At 48.8% G+C, this 24,549-nt stretch overlaps 5 protein-coding genes across 5 annotated transcripts; 2 read left to right on the top strand and 3 right to left on the bottom strand.

Moving 5' to 3' along the window:
* The first annotated feature begins 133 nt into the window (after positions 1-133).
* On the top strand, positions 134-3,093 carry BO85DRAFT_445220 (transcription factor domain-containing protein). The gene is made up of 6 exons (XM_025659205.1): positions 134-530; positions 637-713; positions 778-823; positions 903-1,641; positions 1,693-1,944; positions 1,999-3,093. Exons 1-6 carry the CDS (start codon positions 373-375, stop codon positions 2,971-2,973), a joined length of 2,247 nt encoding a protein of 748 aa, XP_025519743.1. The 5' UTR covers positions 134-372; the 3' UTR covers positions 2,974-3,093.
* Positions 3,094-3,504: 411 nt separating this feature from the next.
* Positions 3,505-5,213, top strand: BO85DRAFT_118249 (casein kinase II subunit beta). The gene has a single exon (XM_025653889.1). The coding sequence runs from the start codon at positions 3,944-3,946 to the stop codon at positions 5,033-5,035; it is 1,092 nt and encodes a 363-aa protein (XP_025519742.1). The 5' UTR covers positions 3,505-3,943; the 3' UTR covers positions 5,036-5,213.
* Positions 5,214-9,114: 3,901 nt separating this feature from the next.
* Positions 9,115-9,804, bottom strand: BO85DRAFT_445217 (uncharacterized protein). Its single transcript, XM_025659204.1, has one exon. The coding sequence runs from the start codon at positions 9,406-9,408 to the stop codon at positions 9,235-9,237; it is 174 nt and encodes a 57-aa protein (XP_025519741.1). The 5' UTR covers positions 9,409-9,804; the 3' UTR covers positions 9,115-9,234.
* Positions 9,805-12,250: 2,446 nt separating this feature from the next.
* On the bottom strand, positions 12,251-13,500 carry BO85DRAFT_118037 (bZIP transcription factor). Its single transcript, XM_025653887.1, has 2 exons — positions 13,093-13,500; positions 12,251-13,025 (listed from the first exon to the last, which is right to left on the bottom strand). The coding sequence occupies exons 1-2, from the start codon at positions 13,262-13,264 to the stop codon at positions 12,430-12,432; spliced, it is 768 nt and encodes a 255-aa protein (XP_025519740.1). The 5' UTR covers positions 13,265-13,500; the 3' UTR covers positions 12,251-12,429.
* Positions 13,501-22,234: 8,734 nt separating this feature from the next.
* On the bottom strand, positions 22,235-23,883 carry BO85DRAFT_501390 (branched-chain amino acid aminotransferase, cytosolic; the record flags this gene model as incomplete). The annotated part of the gene is made up of 3 exons (XM_025664170.1): positions 22,235-23,236; positions 23,296-23,593; positions 23,655-23,883. The coding sequence occupies 3 exons, from the start codon at positions 23,881-23,883 to the stop codon at positions 22,534-22,536; spliced, it is 1,230 nt and encodes a 409-aa protein (XP_025519739.1). The 3' UTR covers positions 22,235-22,533.
* Between the last annotated feature and the right edge of the window lie 666 nt (positions 23,884-24,549).

The following is a 24,549-nucleotide window of genomic DNA, read 5'->3' as shown; positions in this document are numbered from 1 at the left end:
AATACAAGCAAGGGCTGATAAGGATGCCATGTCAGCTGGTGCTGAAGATAGACCATGGACAGAACTCGCTCGGTCTTTTTACCTTCACAACCCAATTGGAAATTAGACGGCAAACAAGCGACCTGTCATTTGACCACCATCAGGATCAGCTACATTGTACTTGCCCACTTTCTGCTAGGAGTCTTTTCCATTAGCTTATAAGAATTAAAGCGCCGGACGTGAATCTCCTCGTCGGCGATCCCTTCCCGGTCCGGCCATCTGGGGAAACGGAAACCCCGCGCGCCATCGAGCAGACGAAAGGAATCCCTCCGCACCGGTCGCTGCTCTCTTTCGCGCCAACAACCAATCGTCCCAACTTGATTTCCATCCAAAATGTCGTCGGAGTCGCCGCAGGTTGATATGGCACCACCCCAGCCAGATTCTGGCGACCAGAATGCCACGCCGGACGCTGATACCGCGAAGAGGAAAGCGGAACCGGCCAACGGAACTCATACTCGTTCCAAGCGGAATCGCTACATCTCCATCGCATGGTATGATCCGGCTCGCCTGCCATCCCCCCATGTTGAACCCTCTTGTCACTGGCTTAGCATGTTTCCTCTTATCTGTTAGCTGATTAATTCTGTATTTCCCGTTTAGTAACGAATGCAAGAGGCGGAAGATCAAATGCAATGGCCAGGTCCCCTGCCAACGCTGTGGACACCTTAACCTCGAATGTCAGTCAGCTTAGCGCTGTAGCTCCGTGATACACATGGCAAACGCGACTTACCATCTCCATAGGTCGATATGCCCCAAACTGCTGCAATAATAACTTTAAAGATTCCGAGTATGTCGATCATCATTTTCGGCTTCTTTCCCTGCAGTATGTTATCATGATCCTCAGCTAACCCGTTCTCCACCACCAGGGAATTCCGGTCGATGACAGACCAAATCAAGACATTGCAGGATCAGGTAAATAGTCTTTTTACCAACCTTAAAGATCTTCGGTCGCAAAGATCGTCCATCGACTCTCCAAACTTCGACGCATTCTCTCGTGATGGCTCACAGTCGGTGTTCACGCCTATGCAAGCCCCGTTGAGCAAACCACGCATAAGACATCCCCGGTTCCAGGGACCTACCAGCTCTGCTTTTAACTTCGATGTCGCAAGGTCTAGTCTACAGAACATGGGTATCGCTCCGCCAGAGGAAGTCATACCAGACGATTTGACCACGGCCCAGGTCACACCAGCTGGCTCTCCTCCCCATGTGGGCCCGTCGTTTCTCACGATGCACCCCACCAAGGATCCGATATGGTCCATCAAGCGAGATGAAGCTCTGCGTCTGTGTCGTGTCTACGAAGAGGAGATTGGTATCATGTACCCGCTTGTAGATATAGAGCAGATCGCCCAGCAAGTGAACCTGCTATACACGTTCATGGAATCAGCGATACGCACGGGGTTTGCTCAACGGGGGTTGCCTGGTGCTGATGGTCTTACTGATGATAGCACGGTTCTCTTGAAGATGATACTTGCTATAACACTGATCGTGGAGGGAGGCGGCCAAAGCGAGCTCGGACAGCGGTTGTATCTGAGCGTGAAGCCAATAGCTGAATCCAAACTCTGGGATACGCTCGACATCAAGACAATCCAGATATATGCTATGATTGTAGGTATATCGCTCTGTTCAGTGGGGTTGCGCTAACACATTAAACGACAGGCAACTTTCCATTTTCACATGGACGATGATGCCATGGCTTATCGCATCATCGGCCTGGCCGCACGGATGTGTCTTGAGATGGGTCTGCATCGGCGCGATGCCCTGAACAAGATGTTTCCTGATGAAGAACAATGGCCTGCCGTGGTGAAGACTTTCTGGACAATCTACAGTCTGGATCGGCGGTGGAGTCTCGGGACAGGGCTGCCTTTCAACATTCAGGATGAAGACATCGACCCTAACCTCCCGGAGCCGGTGAGCTACATCATAAATAAAGACTTTATTGGTCAGCTGCTAATTGCCCCCTAGGATGCTTCGTTGCCGTATCTGAAATCAATGATATCATACAATCGCATTAGCTCAAAGATCTGGTATTCTGGGCTTGGCTCTGAGGGTGCAACGGACATACGTCGGGATGAGATAGGTTACCTGGATTACCAGATCCTGCAGTGGTATAAACAGGTCCCGGACGCCTTGAAATTCTATCCGATCGAGTCTCCAAAGAATGGTCATGTGGAGTCGACGAACCGGGGCCTGAGGCGACTAAGGGTTCTACTGTATCTCCGCATGAATCAGCTCCGAATCCTCATCTACCGCCCCGTCCTGCACTCCGCAGCAAGTATTGCCGAGGATAAGGGCCATGCTCAGACGGTGGTGGACGTCGCAAAAGACACTATCCGCGTGCTCACTCGACTCAATCAGACATCCGACATTTACCGCAGCCAACAGATCACCTTCAACTACTTCCTCGTGGCTGCTTTGGCGGTCATCTTCCTTGCTGTCTGCCATGCACCGACAGAGTTCAACCGACAGGTGCGGGACGAGTTCTACATGGCACTGAATTTGATCAGCGGGTTCAGCACAAAGTCCTACGTGTCAAAGCGTCTCTGGAAGGCTATCAAAGGTCTCCGAAAGATCGGAGAACGGCTGGGAGTGCTTATGCGGCCCTTTGGGTCTGACTCGAATGATCCCCATTCAAGTGCAGCGGTGGCCATGGCTGGGTTAGCTGGCCACCAAATTGAAGACTTGTCGGTGTATGGCCCGATGAATGGGATCGGCGAGCTTGGCAACAGCCCTCTCAACGGGCTGCAGATGAGCCATGAGCTCACGAATCTATTTGAGGCAGTAGGCGGGTTTGGGAACTTTATGGCTTCCGGGACACCGGCCGAGGGAATCAATGGGTTTGTAGGTCATGATGGTGAAATCCAGAACACGGGAGAGGGGCTCTCAGGAGTGCTTGGAGATGAAGGCGAATGGTCCCGGGTGATCCGAGACTTGTTCTAGAAGATGAGGCTATGTCTACAGTAGCCACGACTGTTCAAATCGTAGCATGAAGCGTCGTTATCCTGTATAACCATGTCTTGTCCCATGTAAAGAAGTTGAAGAAACACTGCAGGGAGTCGAGGCTGGTCGATCGCCACGTGACCGAGGGAGGGAAAGCCAGCGGCGGGTGACTTTCGGTCGCCAACCTCCTCCAAAGCCAATCCCAGAAACATGTTCCACTTGTGAATCGCTGTTGGTGTGGCCACCCACCTTCTCTGCATCTGAAGACATCTGGTCTTTCTGTTGTCTATCTTTTGGGCCCCGACTCATCACTCTGCCGTCGTCTAGCTGCCTTATCTATCGCTCCCTCTTCGTGTTTGAGCACCTTTCCCGACCGCCCCACGAACCTAATTTCGGAAGCCCCTCGACAACCTCCGTCGATCGATTCAGGAAGAGAGAGAAAGAGCCAGGGAGATTTGTGATCCATCCTTATCCACCATCATCTGGAAGGGTCAACTTTATCAATCTCTATTAATGTCTTGTGGCCGTCAGTGATTCTGGGAGACATCGTTTGCTGAAGAGTCCCCCCACCCAATTCAGTCGCGTTAACACACCCTCATCGCACAACAATCTGCCCGCCCGCTCGCCCGCCCGCACACTGTCATGACCGCGACATTCATCACCACTCTGTCATTCTATTAGCCCTACAGCGGACGTCATCTGCAGTCCGATCATACCTTATCCATCCAATTCTTGCCTTCCTGCCACAGGAGGGCTCACGACTTCGGGACCTCGTACCAGATCCCATTGCATCTGGTGCAGGTTTAATCGGCGCTTCATCTCGCACGAGATATTTCGCAGTCGTTTCTCCCCCTAGCTCGGCAACGTGTCGAGAGAGATAGGTTCGGCGTTGGCCGACGGCCTAGACAGGCTGGATCTGAGTCAACTGTCTGAATCGACGCCTTCGTCGTCCGCGTCCGACTCCTTCGACATGTCGTCTTCGGAAGGGGCCCCGGAGTCCTGGATCTCCTCGTTCTGCTCCCTGATGGGCCATGAGTTCTTTGCGGAAGTGTCGGAGGACTTTATCGAAGATGACTTCAACCTGACGGGTCTGCAATCGCAGGTGCCTATGTACAAGGAGGCCTTGGAAATGATCCTGGACGTGGAACCCGAGGAGGACGAGGAAGATGAAGAAGAGGAGGAGGAAGAAGAGGATGAGGACGAGATTCTAGGAGATGAAAAGCCGCCAGGATACCGCAGGGCAGGGGAACGGAGGCATGCACGAGTCGCGAGTGATCTGAGCGTCATCGAGAGCTCTGCTGAATTGCTTTACGGACTGATCCATCAACGCTACATCACTTCACGGCCCGGTATCCAGCAGATGCTTGAGAAGTATGAGATGCAACATTTCGGTGTCTGCCCGCGAGTCTATTGCAACGGATGCAAGGTTCTGCCCGTCGGACGTTCCGACACGCCTGGCCAAGAGACGGTCAAATTGTTCTGCCCTAGTTGCCAAGATCTCTACACTCCCCCGAACAGTCGGTTCCACTCGGTCGACGGAGCTTTCTTCGGAACTACCTTTGGTTGCCTGTTCTTTATGACCTTCCCAGACCTCGATATCGGACCCCGGCTGGACAGCTCCCTCGCCGCGTTATCACCGACCCGCTCCTCCTCCTTGACATCTTCTTCGATCAACAACCAAGTGGTGCCGGATGTGCCTCCTCCCAACCAGCCTGTTGAGATCAACGGCGTGCGTACCGTCAACTTTAGCCCGGGTCTTGGACCGGGTCGGATCTACGAATCCCGAATCTATGGCTTCCGCGTGTCGGAACGCTCACGCTCAGGACCGCGCATGAAGTGGCTGCGGATGAAGCCTCTTGATGTTCGGGAACTGGATGAGCTGGCACGGTACGAGGCGCTGCACGGGGAGGCTGATAATGCTGATAATGATGGGGACACGGAAATGGGGAGCGCCCCCGGCAGCGCACAGAGTGCCGCCATTGCGAAAAGGAAAAAGGCGCCCATGCGCAGACGGCGATACAATCCTAACCAGATGAGCATCAATGGAGCGGAGGCCGGATAACGGATCGCCTTGGTCTTTGTGCTTTTTCTGTTGGGATAGCTATTCGAGGGATGTTTTACATCTTTCCTAATCCTTTCTGTTCTTTTTTCACTTATATATTCTTATGCTCTTCATCTCTTCTATTGCCTGTCTGTGCTCCATCTAGTGAAATATTTGGAATCATCACCCTCTATCTTCCTACCGCACTATCTCTTACTCGTGGCCATCACTATCTCCCGCAAAACCGATACACTACTTCTACCACGCTTGTCTATTGACCTTGTTCGCTTGAGTTCGCACTGTTCGTTTCAGCTCATCCTGTTGACCTGCATCGAGGCGTCGTTGAGTCGAGTTTCTTCGTCTTTGGCGTACAGATTCACGTTCGAATACAGTACAGAGGAGAATCATGGATAAAGTATGATTGTATGAATTGATGAGTGAGGTGCAGTAGAGTTCGTGATGTAGACTGAACATGCAACTTGGAACCGCGATCAACATCGTGGCTCGTAAAAACATATACTATTCTTCCGCCTGTGGTTTTCCAAAGATACTCGGTCTGGTCCATCAGTAGCAAACCACGAAGCCTGTGACTCCTATCCCCTCCATTACCTACCCAGTAGACACATACGGAATCAGCTATCACGTAAATAATTATCACACAGTTCATGTGCATCAGGCGGCCATATTCTGGAGACCGAATACACGTATATCATACGTATGTCCATGCCTACTTCCCAATCCACCAGACTAGGCAGCTATATTCAATCCAATATCAGGCTACATCTATTCTATTCATCGTTGCCTAGCATAGAACACAGGAATAGCATCAGATCAAACCAGGCATTACACTCGATCGTAGGTGTAATAATCAAACCCTCTAGTTTAGTAAGTAACTTATATAGGGAAGATGACAAACTCATATCTGACTCGGCCACTAACCCACCCCATAGATAAGCACATGCATAACTCGGCATTCTGTCAAACATCCTGCAGCCAGATAATAGTTTTCTTTGTCTATGATAGGTACTTCCTGATCAGGAAAAAGGTATACTTATGGATGATAGAATACTACCCTAGCATCTCCGATGCAGCTAGTGAGTGGTGCTATGGAATATACGGAGTAGTATATAGTATATATATGAGCATGAAATATATGTTCTCCACCATCACGATCCTATATATACCTGGGTCAGTAGTAGTAGTAGTAGTAGTAGTAGTAGTAGTAGTAGAAGGCGTCTATATTCAGGAATATTATTGTCTAGAATGACTACAAGTCTAGCTGCTTGAGTATTATCAATCTAGTAGCTAGCAAGTATGATCGTGCATGTGAAAGAACCATTTCATGCCCCCCAAGCACAATAACACAATAGGCATCCAACATCTACTATCGCTAGCCATTTCCTGTTCAAGCTATATCGCATCACACATATTACCAAATCTCCTCAAATAAATTACTATGAGACATGATGTAAACGGCTAGGCAACTACCAAAGATAGCAGAAACGAAAGGATCGAAGGATCACACGTGGTATTTCAAGTCCCACAGAACGATTAGGATAATATCATAATAATAATAAGCAGGAGTCTAGAATGGCACCGTCTCATCAACTAATCTCACTAGGAACTAACTTATCTAGTTCAAAGGAGTATTCATCCGGTCCGGCCGACCGACCGACCGACCGGTCGAGCGTAATCTTCAGACCCTGGACGGGTTAATCGAAAAACAAAAAACAAAAGAGGGAAATTAAAGTGATGACCTGACCTAACTGACTGACTGACTCCCTCCGATCGGAGTCGGAGAGATGTTCTGTCCGTCCGATGCATAATATACTTACTCAGTATTGTAGCTATCATCGTTATTTGTAATGCAACTTTTATGGTCCCCTTCCGTGGCGTTAACAAGAGATAGTAAGATATAGTAATAAAATAAACGATGAGAACTTTAATAGATTGTTTACTTATTGCGAATTAGGCGTCCAACTGATAACTTATCTGTATGGGGTAGTTAGACCATCACAATTAGTTACTTGCCTTGAAGGATTCATTATTTGGCTATTGTGTGTGCCATGAGTGCGTGAGTCATGAGGCCCCCATCCAGCTTTCAAACAGACAAGGCATCCAGCCAAGCCTTACCACCAATCAACAAGGCTTTCCCATCTTCCTCTTCCTCTTAGATATTGATAATAAATTACTGTACGAAAATAAAATACATTATGGGGGATGGAATCGGATTTCACCGATGTTCATTTCAGCTTGTCCGACTCCGTATCTGCATACTACACTACTGCCTGCCAATGCATTAATTTATTTTCTCTTGAGCCTCCTGGTGTCACTCATGCATGACGAATTCTACCCCCCTCCCCTTCCCCCAATCAATGCAATACTGGCAGGTGAGGTGAGGGGGAAGGGGGTGGAGGATGGGTTTTCAGCCTATACGAGATGGATGCATTTCTTTTCCCTTTCCCCTCACCCCTCACCCCTCACTCACTCACTCCACCCACCAAGTCAAGTCAGGTCCCTTTGACTGCCTCTCGTCTCGTCTCGACTTGTCTTGACTAGACGAGACGAGACGAGACTAGACTAGATTGATTTCTCCCTTTCGGAAATCCCTGGCGTCCGAGCCGTTCGGCGCTTCTGATGTATTCTGTTGCCCATCGCGCATCCCTCGTGCAACTTTAGCCTGGTTGCTGCAACGCTAAGAGATGAGGGTGGATAATCCTGGTCCTGGTCATTCTGAGCCTCCTCTTCATCTATCTGTCTACCTCCTTGACTTGAAAATTGATGAATACGATACGTAGATGATTGCGATAGATGATGCACTTGGTTGGTTGGTGCCAGCGAAACATTCACTCCGTTTCTGAACGTTGTACAAAGACTCAGAACTAAAACTTGGGGAAATGAAAAGAAAAAGTACGGGAAGGTGAGTATACATCACATCACATTCAAATAATTTAGATTTAGATTTATAATCGAAAGAGAAGTAACAGTAACGTTTCTTTAACTCCGAGACAGAAGCCAGTCTTGTGTGTGTGTATGTGTATGTGTGGCTGCAGTAGACTCGTAAATATGAGCCTTGTTCAACTATACTACTATCCTATCTATCTATCTTTCTATGCATCTAACGTCTGCCACGCTGTCTGCCTGCCTGTCTGTCTGTCGGGCATGGTCTGGTCTAGTTCTAATTCTACCTAAGGCGTGCAGCGGAGCAAACGTACATTTAGATTTAGATTTGATTTGGCTTTGGATTTTCTGCGGCTGTAACTGTTGCATAACTCAGCGTTGCATTCATTTTATTTTTTTTTATCTTTCTTTTTCTTGATTTTCTGCTATCGCCACTCACATGTATGTCTGTGGTATACAAACAAAGAAATGGAGGGTATGAGTAATTTGTATCCTGGCCATACAGCTTTACTTCCGGGCAATTACCGGCCAGCCAGCCATCCGCATCTTAACCCTTAAGGTGAGCACATCATGTGGACAGTAAGTAAGTACTGACTTGCATGGCAAATAAGAACTGAATCTGGTAGGTACGATGCTTGACGCTAGGGGTCTGAATTTGACAGAGACTGATTGATTGATTGACAGACAGCTGTACAAGTAGTGATTAATTTGCATCGGGGTTGTCCGATGCAAGAATATGTATGTAGTATGTGTGTATTGAGTGCTTGCTGGTAGTAGCAGCCTTGCGGCTTTCATTATTATTCTCAGAGAGAGAGCCGTGGGAAGAGAGATTCGTTATTCGGAGTAAAATGATGTATACTCTACTAACCCTGCAGAAGCCAAGGAAATCAGATATCTTGGTACAAAGTATAACCTGTCCCCCCGTGTTGGGTGTAGGTAGATGGGCGGGCCGCTACGGAGTACATGGAAGGCTTAAAATGATCAAAGTACTTACATACTGTCAGATGTATAACTAACTAATGTTAACTAATGGTTGATTGGTAAATCACTTAGAATTGATTGATAATCTGAGCTAGGATCTATCTCCAAGTAGAAATCGAGATGCCAGTACGTATTAGCGTCACCTCATTGTTCCCTCCAAAGGTACTCACCCACTCGATCCAAGCTCCATATGCAGTAAATAGTAACTAACTAAAATCAAGACAAAGACAAAGACAGACACCAGCAAGCGGGTCAAGACAAATTCTCTAGACTCGAGAGACATCTCAGAACCAGTCATCGAAGCACACTACTTACAACCCTGTAGGACAAGTACCACGTCATGCCGGGAGCTGTGGAGGCGCAGCAGCAGCAGCAGCACACATGTTCGTAACTTTCTCTCTCCCTTCCCTTCTTGATCTTCTTCCTGCTGCCGATTTTGCGAGCGAGACAGCAGCAAAAAGCAGAGCCCCACTAAGTACGAAGTACATTCTTAGAACGAAAAAGGGAACCATTTTATCTTATTTATTTCACTCATGTACTAACCAACTAAGGAAGGGAGAGCGACGGTGCCGGTCGGGCCAGCATCGATCTCCCGCTCATATTTCCACATTCCAGCCTTTTTTTTTTCCCAAAACTTCCCTGCCCTTCCCTTCCCCTTCCCGCCCGTCGTTCGTACATCACTTTAGTAATTAATTAGTTAGTTAAGGTATGGAGTACGGAATACTCCATAGTTGGCGACTGATTGACGGGGCACTGCGGCATCTCACCTACCAAAAGGGAAAAAAGTAAAAAGAAAGACAGCGGGTTGGCCGGAAGCGGGTTCGACGGGCACGCCGCGTTGTCGCAGGGACAGGGTTCTGGCCCTGGCGTTTTTTGGGGGGGGAGGGGATGCAGTGCACACTCACACAGCACTCATTCCCTAGCGGACCCAATCATCGTATTTAGGTAGTTAGTTACTCTCTCTCTCCCTTCCCTTGATTTAGTAAGTACTTACTTACTTACCGACTCGTTCTCGCGTACTTCGTGAGCTAATAAGTTAGTTAACTTAACTTTCTACCAGCTGAATTAACACTGACCTCAAGACAGACGGGCAAACAAACAAGGGAGAGAGTAAACGCCTGGAACCTAACTACCCAGCACATAGCAAGCAACGTCTCGTAACACAAGAAAACAAGATCCTACGTAGGACGTATACTAATCTCCTAATTCCTAAGTCCGAGATCCGAGCGGATAACTCCGGTGTGGTTCTGGGGGAAGAAGGTCTGGGTTTGGGTTTCACTCGTTTAATGCTTGTTTGTTCAACCTAACTTACCTCATACCCTGTTCTCTTTCTTGCCCTTCCTCTATAGTGACCATCTAGAATGCTTACTTTCCCCTCATGGAAGAAAAAAAAATAATTAGGTAGTAGTAGTGTCTTTCTGGAAAGCCAAAAAGAAGTGTCCCTAAGTAAGACAGAGACCCAGTCAACTTATCTTAGCTGGGGGCCAGTCTAGGTAGGTAGCCAGCCCATGGTCCCTGATTTAGTTAGTGTTGGTCTAGTTTGTAGTAGATAAGTGGTTTGAGACAGGCGGCGTATCGCCGGGAATTTTTAATCCTTCGTTTAGAGCAGTTAGTTCAACTACTAAGTATGGATGGATGGGGCCCGCGGGCCCGAACAATGAACAGAGAGAGAGCAAACAGAGCAAAGTACTACTCCGTAGAGCAGGAAGAGAGCCTTGCGATTTAACTCAATACGTAGCTTCATAGTAGACTGGCTAGTTAGCTAGGGTCTAGGTTAACTACCTATCTAGGTAACTATTTTGCGAAATGGCCCCAAGGCTGTGTATGCCCTCCAAGTTAACTAACTAACTGTTTGTAAGTAGTATGTATGTATGGTATGCACGATGAACAAATCTCGCAAACCCGTGACTAAAAAACCATGTACGGAGTACTAAGTAGCAAGTTACTACGGCCCCCAAAACGGTGTGATTTGAATTGATTGAGTTTCTGTGCCGAGGCATACATCCCCAATTCGATTTACTTATTTAAACTTACTGTGCATATTTGAGTTGTTCAATTGCCGAGGATGTAACTAAGTTTGACTGAAGAAGCCCGTGTATGTTTTCTTTTCTTTTTCATTATCAAGTAAGTTAACAGGTAGATAGAGCAGGACCGTGTATGCACAAACGGACACGGGAATCAAAAAACACCGTCGGGATCGTCTCATACCCCGACTCGACTCGACTCGACTCGACTGCCTAACTACGTACTTACTAATCTACCTGACTGAGCCAAGGGTACACTAACATAGCTAGCTAGCTTGTAGTACTTAGCTAACAACAGTGGATGTGAAATCACGCTTGTTTGGATCCGGTAAACCACAAACTGCTCACTGGAAAAGGAATTAATTGTCCCATTTCAAGTAAACAGTAAGTTAGGCCACTAAAACTGGGCCTACTGGTTTTAGTGTCAAGGGGCCAAGCGCAACCCCCCCTTAGGTTCAAATCCACTGCTGCCCCAGGGTTGCCATACGAGCCGACCAATCAGCAGACACAGCCATCGGCGGGAGGCGAAAGCCTCCCCGTCCACGGTCTGGGTTGGCAGTTACCCACTTTGGGACCGGAGACATGCGCGGGGATTTCGGGATGGGTGGAGTTGCCGACAAAGTAACTTTTTGGGTCGCTGGCGGGCCTGAGACCTGACCTGACCTGACCTTGACCTGGCCTCGGCTCGATTCGAACTCGAGGAATTTCTAGATGGAGGATAGTGGCATTGCATAGCAACACGGCTTGGTTGAAGCCAGACTCGATTCAGAAAAGTATGGTAATCTATCTTTTGAAACACACGGACGGACGGATTGATCGGTCGGTAAGGAAAAGAAAGAAATGAGAAGAAAAAAAAAAAAAAAAAAAGGAACAATTGCTTTCCCAATAATAGCCAATTTCCCACACACGCATACACCTGTAGCCTTGTTCCACCCCACCCCCCCCCTCCATTTCATCATAAACGCCGCAAAACATGCATCTATCGGCTTGCACAAATCAAATAAACCTCAAAGCAATGCGCGGGACCCGGGGTGGGGTCCTTTCTGGAGCGCAGTCCACAAAATATTCCTCTGGGGGGGAATAATAAAGAGAAGAAGAGAAAGATGCTCACAAAGGAAACAAATTCATCAATCGCAAACAAAAGAAACATAGAAATCAAAAAGGTGAATCATGCGGTTACATCCAACCTTGACTCGATAATACATCATAACTGTCATTAAAGCGGGCAAGAGTGGGGTGAATCTAGGGAAAAGATAAGAAGGGAAAAAGAAATAAGAAGAGGAAGACAAAGTACCACCGCTAGCCTTCAGTAAAAATCAACATCAAATCAGAACAGCGAGTATGAGTGGGGGGAACACGGGTCCGACTTCGGTGTAAGAGGACAACCTAGGAGAGGCTCTGCTGGGGTGGAAGGGGAGGAATGATCATCGCTGTAGACTGAAGACAAAGGTGGCATCTGAAAGACGGCATTAGCTCCGCTAACCCTGGTATTTCTTGCACAGACCGGCATCAGGTAGAGAGAGGGGCATGTACAGGAATGTTGTGCTCTGGAAGGTGTTGCGGTGTCGGACCCAGATCAATGCCAGCCATGGATGCATAGCTCATACTGAAGGGGCTGACAATCTCGTCATCGGCGTACGAGTGGTGCTTCTTTGCGCCCGATCCGAGTATCGGACCAGGCAGGATCGAAGGCAGCGTTGTTCCGTACTCTCCGTATGGCAGATCATTGTAGTGGTTGTTGAGAGAGTGGTAGGAAGGTGGCTGTCCGTACGAATGGTGACCATAGGATTCCAAGTGGGAGTATGAGGGGTAAGAGAACACGGGAGGCGGCGAGGCTGAGAGCTGTCGAGTGCATTGCTGGGAGAACATCGACGATCCGCGATCTTCCTGGGTGGAGTGGCTGTCATAGGAAGAGCCTCGTTGCGCGGAGGTGTGACGGGTTGCATCTGAGCTAGACTTGGTTGTGCGAGCCTGTTTGGTGCGGGACTTGACAGTGTGCACCACCGCCTTCGGCGACTCCGAACCCTCGTGTGACCGTTCTGGAGATGTCGAAGCAGTTGCGGCTCTCTTCTCCAAGTCTTCGAGGCGGCGCTTTAGCTTCTTGCCTATTATCGCATTCAGTCAGCCTTGTGTCGCAACATAGACAATCAAGCGGCGAGCAGGATAACTTACGGTAGTTTCTCTGAGCAATGCGATTCTGTATCCGGCGACGCTCTGCAAGGTCTGAGATCTTGGTCCAGTCCTCATTGGGGTTGGCATTAGGACTGAAAGCGCTGCTGGTGCCGTGGTTGGAGCTCCTCGAGCTCGAGGTTTGTTGATATGAGTAATTGGAAGACCGATGCATCTTGGATTGAAGTATAATAGAGGGGGTTGATGGTATATATAGATCAAAGCTCTTGTTCACAAAAAGCAGAGATATACAAGTAGTAGTAGAAAGTGGAAAGCAGTTGGACTGATGATGATATCAGAGGAAGATGAAGTTGAAAGAAGATGAGGAGCCAGAGAGAGGATCTGGGATTGACTATATAGATATTGAATCCAAGTGAGAGTCACGAGTCAAGGATGATCAACATCTGAAACTCAAAAGAAAAGACACAGGATGCGTTCAGTATTTAAAACTAAGCCATGGGTCGATCAGCTGGAGAACAGGTCTGTAGCTTATGCCTGCTAAGCCCCGGGTCCGAATGAAAGCAGCCCGTCCGTGATGGTCGATTGAACCGTTGCGATAGCAGCGTTAGTCCGTGCTCCGAAGAATTTATTATAATTGACATTTTCCTTTTTCGAATTAAATTATTATGGGTAATAATTATTTTTATTTTTCCCAAACCCAAAAGGATAATATTGAATTAAGGAAGAATAAAAAAAAGAAAAAGAAAATAAAGGTAATAATCAAATTGGGAATGGCTGGAGACTTGCAGGGTATGCATGGCTTGACCATGTGTTGGTAGGGAACTTTTCCCGAATGGATTGGCGGATGTGCAGGGCTGCGTCACTAATGCCCGGTGTGGACTAGAGGGAATCCTAGGGAAGGGGGAGGGGGAGGGAAGGAAAAGGCGTGAGGCTGTTTTGGCGGACCCCGATGACCGATATGGCCGAGAGAGCGAAAGCGAGAGTGGGAGGCGCGGCCACGGAGGGTTAAACAGGATCCATGATATCAGGCAGTGCTAGCTAGACCAAGCCAGCCAGCCCCCCCCTCTCTTGCTCTTCTCCCCCGGTTGGTCCACCAATCTCGACGACCATGTGGTTCCATATCGATCTGCCAGAGATAGTAAGTAGCTACCGGACAGGCCCGAATGCCTGAGAAGAGGCACAATATCCCTCTATCCAAGTATATACAGCAATCCGCCTCTTAGTATTCATCAAATACACAGATCAAATTGCATTAGTACGATACGACTACAACTGTCTACTAACTAGGCTATGCGTTATGTCTTCCCCCCCATCATGCAGCATTCTCCCGAGATTCTACGGTCGTATATTCCCTGTCAAATCATGCAGTGCCGAGAGGAGCTGAGTTCTGTCGGTCCAGGATTCGAAACGAATGCAACAACGGGCCCTTTCCGGACTAGTTGGATAGCGTGTCTTAAAAAGAGAAGCCGTTCAATTGAGCCAACCGAGACGGTCAAAAGCCCCAAGAAGCTACTGCTGCTGCTGCTGCATGGCCATCCTTCCATTCCCACACCCACTCACCCCCTTGATGATAAGTCAACCTCGCATGTCGAGTGTGATTGAGTATGTGTTGTGTGGGTGTGGGTGTGGGGGAGAATGGGCCCAGCATGGCGGGCTCCTAATCTAGCTACTAGCTTTTCCAACTTCAGTAAATAGAAATTAGGCTTGGAGATTTGTCCTACCGATGGACGGCCTAAGAACGTAGTCTCGAACCGAGTGACCCAATCACATTCGTTCCCTGGGCTTTGAAACGAGCGAAAGGGTGTGTGTGAGGGTTGAGTGTGCGTGGCTTAAGCAGGATGTTTGTTGGACTGGTCTGCCAGGAGGGGGCTGAAAATGAAAAGCGCGGCTTTTACAATCTAGTGGTATGTTGGGTGGCCTTGTATCAATACTGTATTGGTATGGGTTTATTGGGTAATTAATTAATTGATTTGTTGGGTATGGTTACACAACCTCTTTCTTTTTGCCTCTTTCCCCTCCTCCTTCTTCTTCCCATCACACCATGTGAGGCAGGGCGATTGTTCAATAGATGAGGAATTTATTTAATTGTCTCATGAACTCTATAGACGTCTTGTGCTTGATGAATGCGTTTCAATAGTTATGTTGTTCTGTTTCAAGTGTTCCATGCCGATGATCCGCGGAGATCCATTACATACACACGCATACATATACATCCATACATACTACTTCTTGTATGAAGGAGAGTTACTGTAGTCCTCAGGCAATCAATTATCTCCCAGACTGGACCAACTAACCACTAACCCATTAGCTAATGGTTCATCCTAGACCCGTAGCCCCCAAAGACCCATTAACCAGGATATAGTAGTGACTACTACTAGCTAAGTACCTACTCCAATACTACCTACCATCGTGGTAGCACTACCATCATCACCACTATTCCGGTCTTTGTCTTTGTCTTTGTCGCTTAAATCCGACAGGTGCGGGTGAACCATGGAAATAGTGGAATTTCCGCAGCCTGTGTCTTTAGTAGGCACGTTTTAATCTCCATCGTCGAGGATGATTGGCGGCCGATGTCACCATCCTCAATTAGCTAGTAGGGAAAACTAATCTACTAGTAAGATAGTTACCCATCCTTCAAGTCAGATCATAATTGCTGTCGTATTAACGACTTTTTTTGTGCAGATTACCGCTGGATTTCTCTCCCCCTCCCTTCCCTTCCTTCCCTCAAGCGGCATTCCTTCGAACCATGTCTTGGGCGAACCATATGCAGAAACGGGTCAATTTGGATGGAGCACGTGGTTGTTGCCGTATACTTTATTTAATGCAGTACGCTGTTGCTCCGTGGTACTTACCTCTAGTCTACTAGTTATCTATCAGTGTCCGGTTACCTCTTTCGTATCGCCCGGCACGGCACTGTTCGGCCCTAATTGCTGCCGGGTCGTATTCGCGTATCTATGAGTTACGCTGATTACGAGTGCTAGATGCGGTTACCTAACCACTGTATCTACTGGGTTACTAGTATAATAGTAATGTACGCAGTAGTTACTACATTGAGGAATCCTTTCGACCTCCACACACAGCCCCGGTAATGCACACATAGACGCACAGTTTCTTCAGCTCCTGAGTTTCGAGCATCACATTTTGTTGTCTGCCTTCTTTTGCTCATCGGTCTCTGTTGACCTTACATGCTATGCAATGCATGATTCTCAAAATAGCCCCATCCAATCATGCCCGCGTGCGCCCGCTCGCGCTTATTTCCGAATTTAGATAACTGCTAGGAAATCATTGGAAAAGTGCCATTTGGGTGCCGACCATGAGGCACCGGCATCAGGCTACTAGTCTCGTTACTGAGTGACCACCTGCGTCAAGTCTATCTGCAGGTCGAGGACAAACTGGGATGGAGGGAAAAGGGTGGTGCGTGTGTGTGAAAGTGGTGAGTGTGCCTCGATTGACACGAGCAGCGCCCCTTCTAGTGCACGGTCTCGACTTCTGCCACGTTGCACCCCTCGATCTTGGCAGCACACTAAGGATAAAGATCTCACCTATTCCGAACGGGTGGTGGGAATGAGGGGAAAAGGGAGGGGAGAGGGGACAGAGACGGAAGGGGGGGCGGCGCTGCTCATCCACTCTCTTAGCTATACTTATTCTGAAAAGTCACATTCCTTTTCCCTTATAGGTAAGCCAATGCCAGTTGCTGATTTGTTGGATGACTTGCTTCTGGAGGGTGTGGTGTTTGTTTCATCTATCTTTGTCAACCATCATGTCCATGTCCATACCTTGCCGATGCTTGGAAGTTGCAGTTGGATTGGGCGCAATGAGACATGGAGAAGGGAGAGAAACTTGCAGATCAGTTGATCACTTGATTTCCTAACTTCGATCAAGCACAGCCCGGGTTGCGGACAGTCCGGAGATGGGGAAGATAGCCTTGTTTCGGAGGCTACCAATCTCCGGCCTAGAAGTTGACTGACTGATTGACTGACTCTCTGTTCCCGCAATACAGCCTTTCGGTTGCTGAGTTAGTTTCGATGGTGTTTTTTCCTTTCCGTTTTATTTTTAACATTAAGGTTTTCATTTTATCTTTCATTATCGTCAATTGCCATAAGAAGTCGTAATATTGTTATCCGTTAGCGCTTCTGGATAATAGATAGCCTTATCGCGAAGTGGTCAGTACTCCTCACCTCCCTTGATGGGATAGATGGATGCATGCACATTGCCCCGAGATTATTGCATTATCAAGGGCCCCTGCTTGTACCTGGTGTTGGTGCATACAACATTCCGGACACTACCCCCAAGGAGGCATTTAGCTAGGTGGCTATGTAGCTGCGGAGGAGAATCACAATTCGAAGAGCCCCCAATGTCAAGGCTCTTGCCAGATTCGGTTTGTAATCTAAGGACAAGGACCCCTGCGTACTGTTAGTGGATGCCATTACAAATCCGATCGGCAACCCCCAAGAAATCCTGTGGATACTAACCGGGAGGGGGAACGACGGAGCGGGGACCACCTGAATCCACTGGTAGACGAGCGGGCCAGTGACATTGCACAAAAGGCGAGAGGCTTTTCAGCCCCAAGGTGTCATTCCTCCGCTGCAATTGGCTATACGAATTACTTACCGTATTTGGATATTGGGCCTTGGGACCTAGGATGCCTTACTAGCACGCTCCCGTGTTTTACCTCCTATGAGGCTCAATCACTTGCATATTTCAGTCTGACTGACATACACTGCCTCAGAGCCAGGTGTCAATGAGTATTCCTGTCTGCATCACTGTCCATGTGTAGGGCTGATGGCAGTTACGGTTCATGGTCCGTAGCTTATTGGTCCAACACTGAATTTCCTCAGCCTGATTCAAGCGCAGAGAGGTGGTGGGTAGGCCTACTAGTACGTTAAGCCGTCGATGAATCACATATCACATGTATTGCCCGGTCGGAATGTCTGGATTCTAAAAGCGGCAAGCAATTTTACTTTACCTTGGCTCATGTCTTTTCTGTGAGAGTCTGCATCTGCATGTGTGTGTCTCCATCTGATACAAGAGATCGCAACCCATGACTCGACCCGACTCATACACATGTAACCATATCTCGTATGGGTGTGCCTGGCTATTCTGTCCTCTTTCTTCATCAGGCCTCGCGAGCCGACCTTGTGCACTAGAGCTGGGCAAATAGCGTCATCATTGGTCCAGGGTAGTGCTCGTATATTTCTGCATGCCGACGGCCTACTACTAGTGCATGAGGATGCACATTTTGACAGGGATTGGGGAAGCGCCTGCGGCGGCCAAGGGTTGCCAGATACTGAATCGAACCTTCTGGTACATATCTAGAAGCACTAGTCCTTGGCGGACGGCACACCTGGTTGGTATGTTTGCTTGCTCGATCGTCTCACTGGCCGGCTTCTGCGGCATCAGAGATATTAATAATATTCAGGAATGCAGTGTGCGCCAGGCCTGCAGTAGTCTTGACCGTTAGTCCCAAAAAACGCAATATCCTTTTGGGTGCAGAACATTATCCTGAGAAAGGTTTAGAAGCTAGGAAAGGATATCGTATTGCCATTTTCAGGTATATTAAACTTATAATGAACTTGTCGGACTGGAAGTTTAGTTCGGAATAGGTAGTTGCACGCTAAGTGTGGAAATAATAAGTTAGCGTCAGGTCTATGATTCACATCGAGAGGACCTTCGAGTAACTACTCTGTGGGTAGCATCTGGACTGTCCGTCTGGCCATGTCGGATGGAGCGGCCATTAATTTCCGCGCGCGCAACTTTCATTCCCGGTGGACGTGAGTCACGGTTGACAGGATGGCATGGGTTAATCTTGGCCGCCCCGCACGCCGCCAGGAATGGGAGGATGACGAAAACCCACTTGGACAAAGTACGGGGACTCCACGTGCAAAGGTCATGGCGTTTGACGGGAAGGGAGGGATGGTGCAATCCTTATCGGCCATGCTAAATTAATGCCAGCACGCCTCGTGGGAAAAAGACGGAGGCATTCATGCGACGGCTCAATGCCCGGCCTGAGGAATCCTCAAGCTTTCAGGAACCTTGTCTGACTTTCCTATAGATCTGACGATCATTATAGTCACATCATTGTCCCCCTTCATCAGATTCAATGCGCTGCCACTCAGAATCATAATATTGATGGTGTTTCGTGAAGACAATAAAAAAATTAAATGATTAAGAAAGTTAACTCTTGACTAATTATGGCTGAGTAGGCAAGGTTCGCAACAATGCGTCTTTTTTTCCCCTTTCTTCTTGGTGTTCCTCCACCAATACAACATTATATTGTTGGCCCCATTTTTGCAATAATCGATGCATTGCTATCCTAACGTGGCAGCGACATGAGGCCAACATCGCCTAGCCTTCCGCCCCCTCAACCTAGCAGGGGGACTAGTTTCAGAACGGAGCAACGGCAGAAATGGCCCCCAATTTCATACTCGCTGCTCCATATCGCAATCTTTTCTCATAGGTGCCCATGCCCACAGACCCTTTGCGCCAGTGTACGGTGTAATAAGCTGGGCACCTCTGTTACAGCCCGCTCGCTTACTATTTGCGACCCATGCCACACCCTTCATGCTCGAAAGGAGCACACCGGCGTGACTCGATGATTCAATGATCGACACGCTGAAGCTGATTGTGTACTGAGAATAATATTGACTGCATAGCTACAACAGTGGCTTGTCGTCTTGTAGACTTTGTCTGCTGGGAGAATATATCCCTAGTGCTACCATGTGTTGATGAGAGTGACACCAATAAACGAGGGTACCAATCACCATCTGTAGATCCCACTAGGTAGTACTAGCCTTGGCCCAATAGTAGTCCACCAGGCGCAGGGGGCACTGCTGCGGTTATTTAAAATCCAGAGGGCTAGTTGATATCATAATAACGTTCACCAGTGGAGCTGGTACAGGTCTGTTCAACGACTTTGACCAGGCCTGGTTTAATGAACCTAATACTGCAGATTGCCGACACAATGACAAAACCAGGTGCCGCCTTGGGCGCTTGCTACTTTGCAGTTGCCCGTTGACTCGGAAATTCTAAAACGGACAGCCAGAGCTGCGATTTGTTGATGTACCACTGTGACGGGGCTGGGTGCCTAAGGTGGATTTTGGCTGGTTGCAGGACTAGTGATGCAGAAGCCAGCACAGCAGAGCCTCATCCAAGTGCGTGCGTAGCTGTTGTGTTGTGTGTGTATAGAGGGCTGGGTGCACAGCCAAAATGGGCGTACACATATCGCAGACGCCTTACCCTGCTTGGTAGTAATTAATTATTAGTAGTTAGTCTAGTTGTCGGCCTGCCCGACGAGGGTGGTAGTACAGGTATCGGTCTGTACCATGGATTAGGAGTGTCTGGAAGGCTCCGGAACGCCGTATCAAATCAGATTGGTAATCGATAGCAAAGAGGTTGAATGCGAGTAGTATTGTGCATAACTAGGATGTGATTTCCAATCCTAGAATAAGGTGTTGACGAGAGCCACGGGTAACTATGGCCGCCTAAGACTAGTAGTATCTGTTTGCGAGAATATTGAGGAACCATTAGAAACCCATTTCGTCAGATGTCTCGGGGACGGTGAATGTACTGTCCGAACTCCGCGGACTGTCCGGAACGGACATAGTTCTGCCGACCTCATTCGGGCAATCAATTCATTGAGCAATCAATCAAATGACTTCTTGTACGAGTGTATTGGGGACTAATTGGCCTGGTCAGTAGATTAAATGACCCTTGTGAGTCCAAGTTACGTCAACTCCTTCGGACATCAGTTGTGTGGTAGTGGGTCGGGTTATTCACTCTATCGGGCTGCTGCTAGCTGGGAGTAGGCAGGCAGCTGCCATCCTTCGCACGGGTGTGATTGCGGAGGAAGAATTGATTGATTAATTGATTGATTGCTGTCACCTCGTGGCAAAAGCTCGGGGTTTACTGCGGCTCGTCCGTCTCCGTGTTGAGAACACACTAGATACTCACTAGTATGGACGACGGAGTACTGATGGGGCCAATACGTCCGTCTCCATTTGTGCTTTGCAGGCCTTAGGCAGTGATAGTCGACATGTCGCCAAGCCCACAATCCTGCTGCTTGGGCCGGTGTTGAAGAACATTGGTCGTTAAGGTGCCCCATCTGTCGTTTCAGATTCTGTAGGCTTCATGGCCCACTCTCGAGCTAGCACACTGCCACACTGCTCGGTTGGACTAAATGTATTGCAAGGTCACGGCGATCAACATCTCCGGAATCTGTTGGTATGACGGTATGGAGAGGGTTCCACCATCCATTCGCATAGACTCCCGCTACTGGCTAAACTGCTATGGATGGACCATTCTGTGAGAATTGAATTGCTCCATCTCGGGAAAGAAGGGACAGAAAGACTGACGGAACGGATCCTGCCGGCAGAGTAAGGCATAGTGGACACGAGAATCCTACTACTGCTGCCAAATGCTCGATGATCTGCTCGCAAGTGATTGTTGCCTGGATGGGGTTCAGTAGCCTGAGGTTGGTTGGTCTTCCTAGAAGTCGCCCGGTCGTTGATACTATCTTAATGCTACTCCACAGTTCATAGGGGTACACTGACTCACGGAGACCTGAATGTACGGACGGACTGGTCGGTGTTGGATAGATATCCCGGGTCCGAACACTGCTTTCCTAGTAGTTCGGGGCCGAAACCGGACAGCCACGCCCTACTGGTCGTTGTGACTGGGATCCCATGGGCGTGCATCTACTCGATCGATGAGGAGATATCCAATAATCAATGAGTCTGGCGGGATACGCATCTGGAAATTGTCGATCATCCTGTGTCGATTGTTACAACTCGAGAGTATGGTAGCTAGGATATCATTGTATGGCGATGCTATTTACAGAGACGGCTGAGCGTGCCAGCACACCAAATTCGCCCCAGTCACAGCCCATGTCCAACACAGCTGCCGTTTGCACCTCACGAGGGGGTGAAACGCAACCAACTGAGACAGGGGACGTGCCTCAGGCGTCCTGCAGGTAATCGCTCCAGGGCACGGCTGACTACGTCTGCCATGGCCCATTATCTGCAGGCTCCTCGCGTGCATCGCCATCATCCTTGACCTCTGTTGCTGGACGGGTGTGTATGTCGTGCAGGAGGCCGCAGATGATGTTTCCGTCTTGTCTAGGATTACCTGGCAGACACCTTCAGTCCCGTCTCCTAAGAACGCCAGAAACTTTGCCCTCGATTACTGGGGTAATCCAATCACCGCTAGGTCGCAAGACGTAAGGAACAAAAAACCCGCCTTTCTTTTGATGTGATGCTCGTGCTCGCCAAGAACAATCACCACTAAATCGACGTATAGTAAGAAATATGCCAACAATACCGGCCATATGATCTCCATCTATCATCAAGATATACCAGAAAAATCTAGCAATGCAAGCTTAAAAGACCATTCCCATATCTCAACACCTCTTTTCGCTGATTTAGAGGACATAGCTACTGGTCGGTTAGCAAGCTGCAACATCCATAGGGAAACAGGCAGGCTCTAAACTTACCTCCAGGGGTGACTCTCATCACCATACTGGATACCCTCGATCCAGTTCTTCATCTGAAGAGCAATCTCGCCTGCTTCCTCAGTTTCCTTCAGGCCGCAGTCGACCAGCTTACCCCGGTAGCTGATTGTCCGTACGGGACTCACAATAGCTGCAGTACCGGCACCGAACACCTCGATCATTCTGCCCTCCTCGGCCGCTTCGGCGACTTCGGACATCTTGAGCTTACGCTCGGAGATGGTCCAGCCCTTGGGCACCAGTCTTTCCCTAGCCAGCCCCAGCACGGAGTCTCTGGTCACACCCTCGAGGATTGTTCCGTCCAGAGGCGCAGTGATCAGTTCCTTCTGGCCAGTTTCCTTGTTCTTCAGAGCAACGAAAAGGTTCATGGTGCCAACCTCGGTAATGTATTCTTCCTCTCCAAAGAGCCACAGATTCTGCTGGAAGCCACGGGACGCCGCCTCTAGCTGAGGGAGGACGCAGGGGGCGTAATTGGCGCCCAGCTTCTTGTCTCCAACACCACCAGGCCAGGCTCTAACAGCATAGTCGGTAGCCTCCAACGAAATAGCCTTGAAGCCAGTGGGGTAATACGGGCCAACCGGGCTTGCAATCACGAACAGAAGAGCAGAGCCCGGGGGTCCCACACCGAGAGTCTTTTGAGTTCCGATCATCGTAGGCCGCAAGTACAGTGAGTAGCCCCGCTCGCTAATTATTTGAAGGTGAGCTATTTTCCTCAATCATCAATTGGTGGAATTTTCACCAACCTTGGAATGAACCTGCTGTCCAACTTCACAAACTCTCCAATCAGCTTGGTGAGGGCCTCGCCATCAAAGGAAGGCAAAGCAATGCGCTTCGAGGATTTGTTCAAGCGCGCCATGTTCTTGTCCGGACGAAACAAGCGAATTTGACCAGACTGGTCCTTGTAGGCCTTCATACCCTCAAAACATTCGAACGCATAGTGGAAAACACAAGCCGACGGGTCGAGACTGAGGTTCTGATACGGAACAATCTGGGGAGAGTGCCATCCCTCCGTCGCGGTCCATTCAATCGAGAGCATATGATCTAAGATGGAATGCGCATTAGAAATTGGACAGCGCTGAGAAACGACACGTGCTCGTCATACCGGTGAAGGTCTTGCCAAAGACCAAGTCCTTCGGGGCAGTCAATTCCTTGGGGGTATTCGTCTTCGAGACTGTAAGTTTCGATGGGTCAAGGGGGGCCAGTTGGGAGGCAGCAGCTGAAGTAGCACTGAAGCATCTCTTCCATAACTGAGCCGTTGCGGGAGATTGAAAGGCGCGCGGTGCGACGAGGCTTTGTAACGCCCTGCGACGAGCGAATTGAAATGACTTCATGACTGCTTTCTGGCTTAAACAACAATTCAGGGGTGAGAATAGGAATCCCAGAAAAAAGGACAGCAAAGAAGCGCAGGAGAAGAACCACGACAGGAAATAAACCAGAAGAATGTACCGACAGGACCGAGGGCGGGCTGTGGAGCTTAAAAGGCGGATAAGAACGGTAGTCTATGACTCCTGCCCACGGACTACGGCACCAACTCCGAGATTAAGGTCTGACAAGGTCGATTTGGGTTCAGTCATGGAGACCACACTAAGCGAACCTTTGAATCTGGGCATCCCGCCAATACGTAAATGGTTATCTACATGAGCAATTGTACTGGCTATATTGCAAACTCTCCAACCAATAGACCGGTGATGATTCAGACACCCCAGAAGGAGCTCTCTCTTGGTCAGTCTCCGTTTCGAGTCCGACGTCGGCGAGGCGAGTTGCCGGCAGTAAATCCGCGTTCCAGCCAGGCGGTGAGTCCGGGGAAAGACCCTCCTTCCAGTCTCATTCCTGATTGGCCGAGGAGTGTTCCTTGCACGTGATGCTTGCCGACCGGGCAGATTAGCAGCGGCCAACTGATACCTGAAAGCTACCAGAGGGGAGAGAGATATCATATTAATTTAACACATAAGAAAATCAGAGGCCGGGCAATGTATGATAGCGAAGAAACCGTTCGC

The sequence above is a fragment of the Aspergillus piperis genome (genome assembly GCF_003184755.1).
Source record: "Aspergillus piperis CBS 112811 unplaced genomic scaffold BO85scaffold_2, whole genome shotgun sequence".
Classification (NCBI taxonomy): Eukaryota; Fungi; Ascomycota; class Eurotiomycetes; order Eurotiales; family Aspergillaceae; genus Aspergillus; species Aspergillus piperis.
This window is presented reverse-complemented; position numbering and strand designations above follow the sequence as displayed.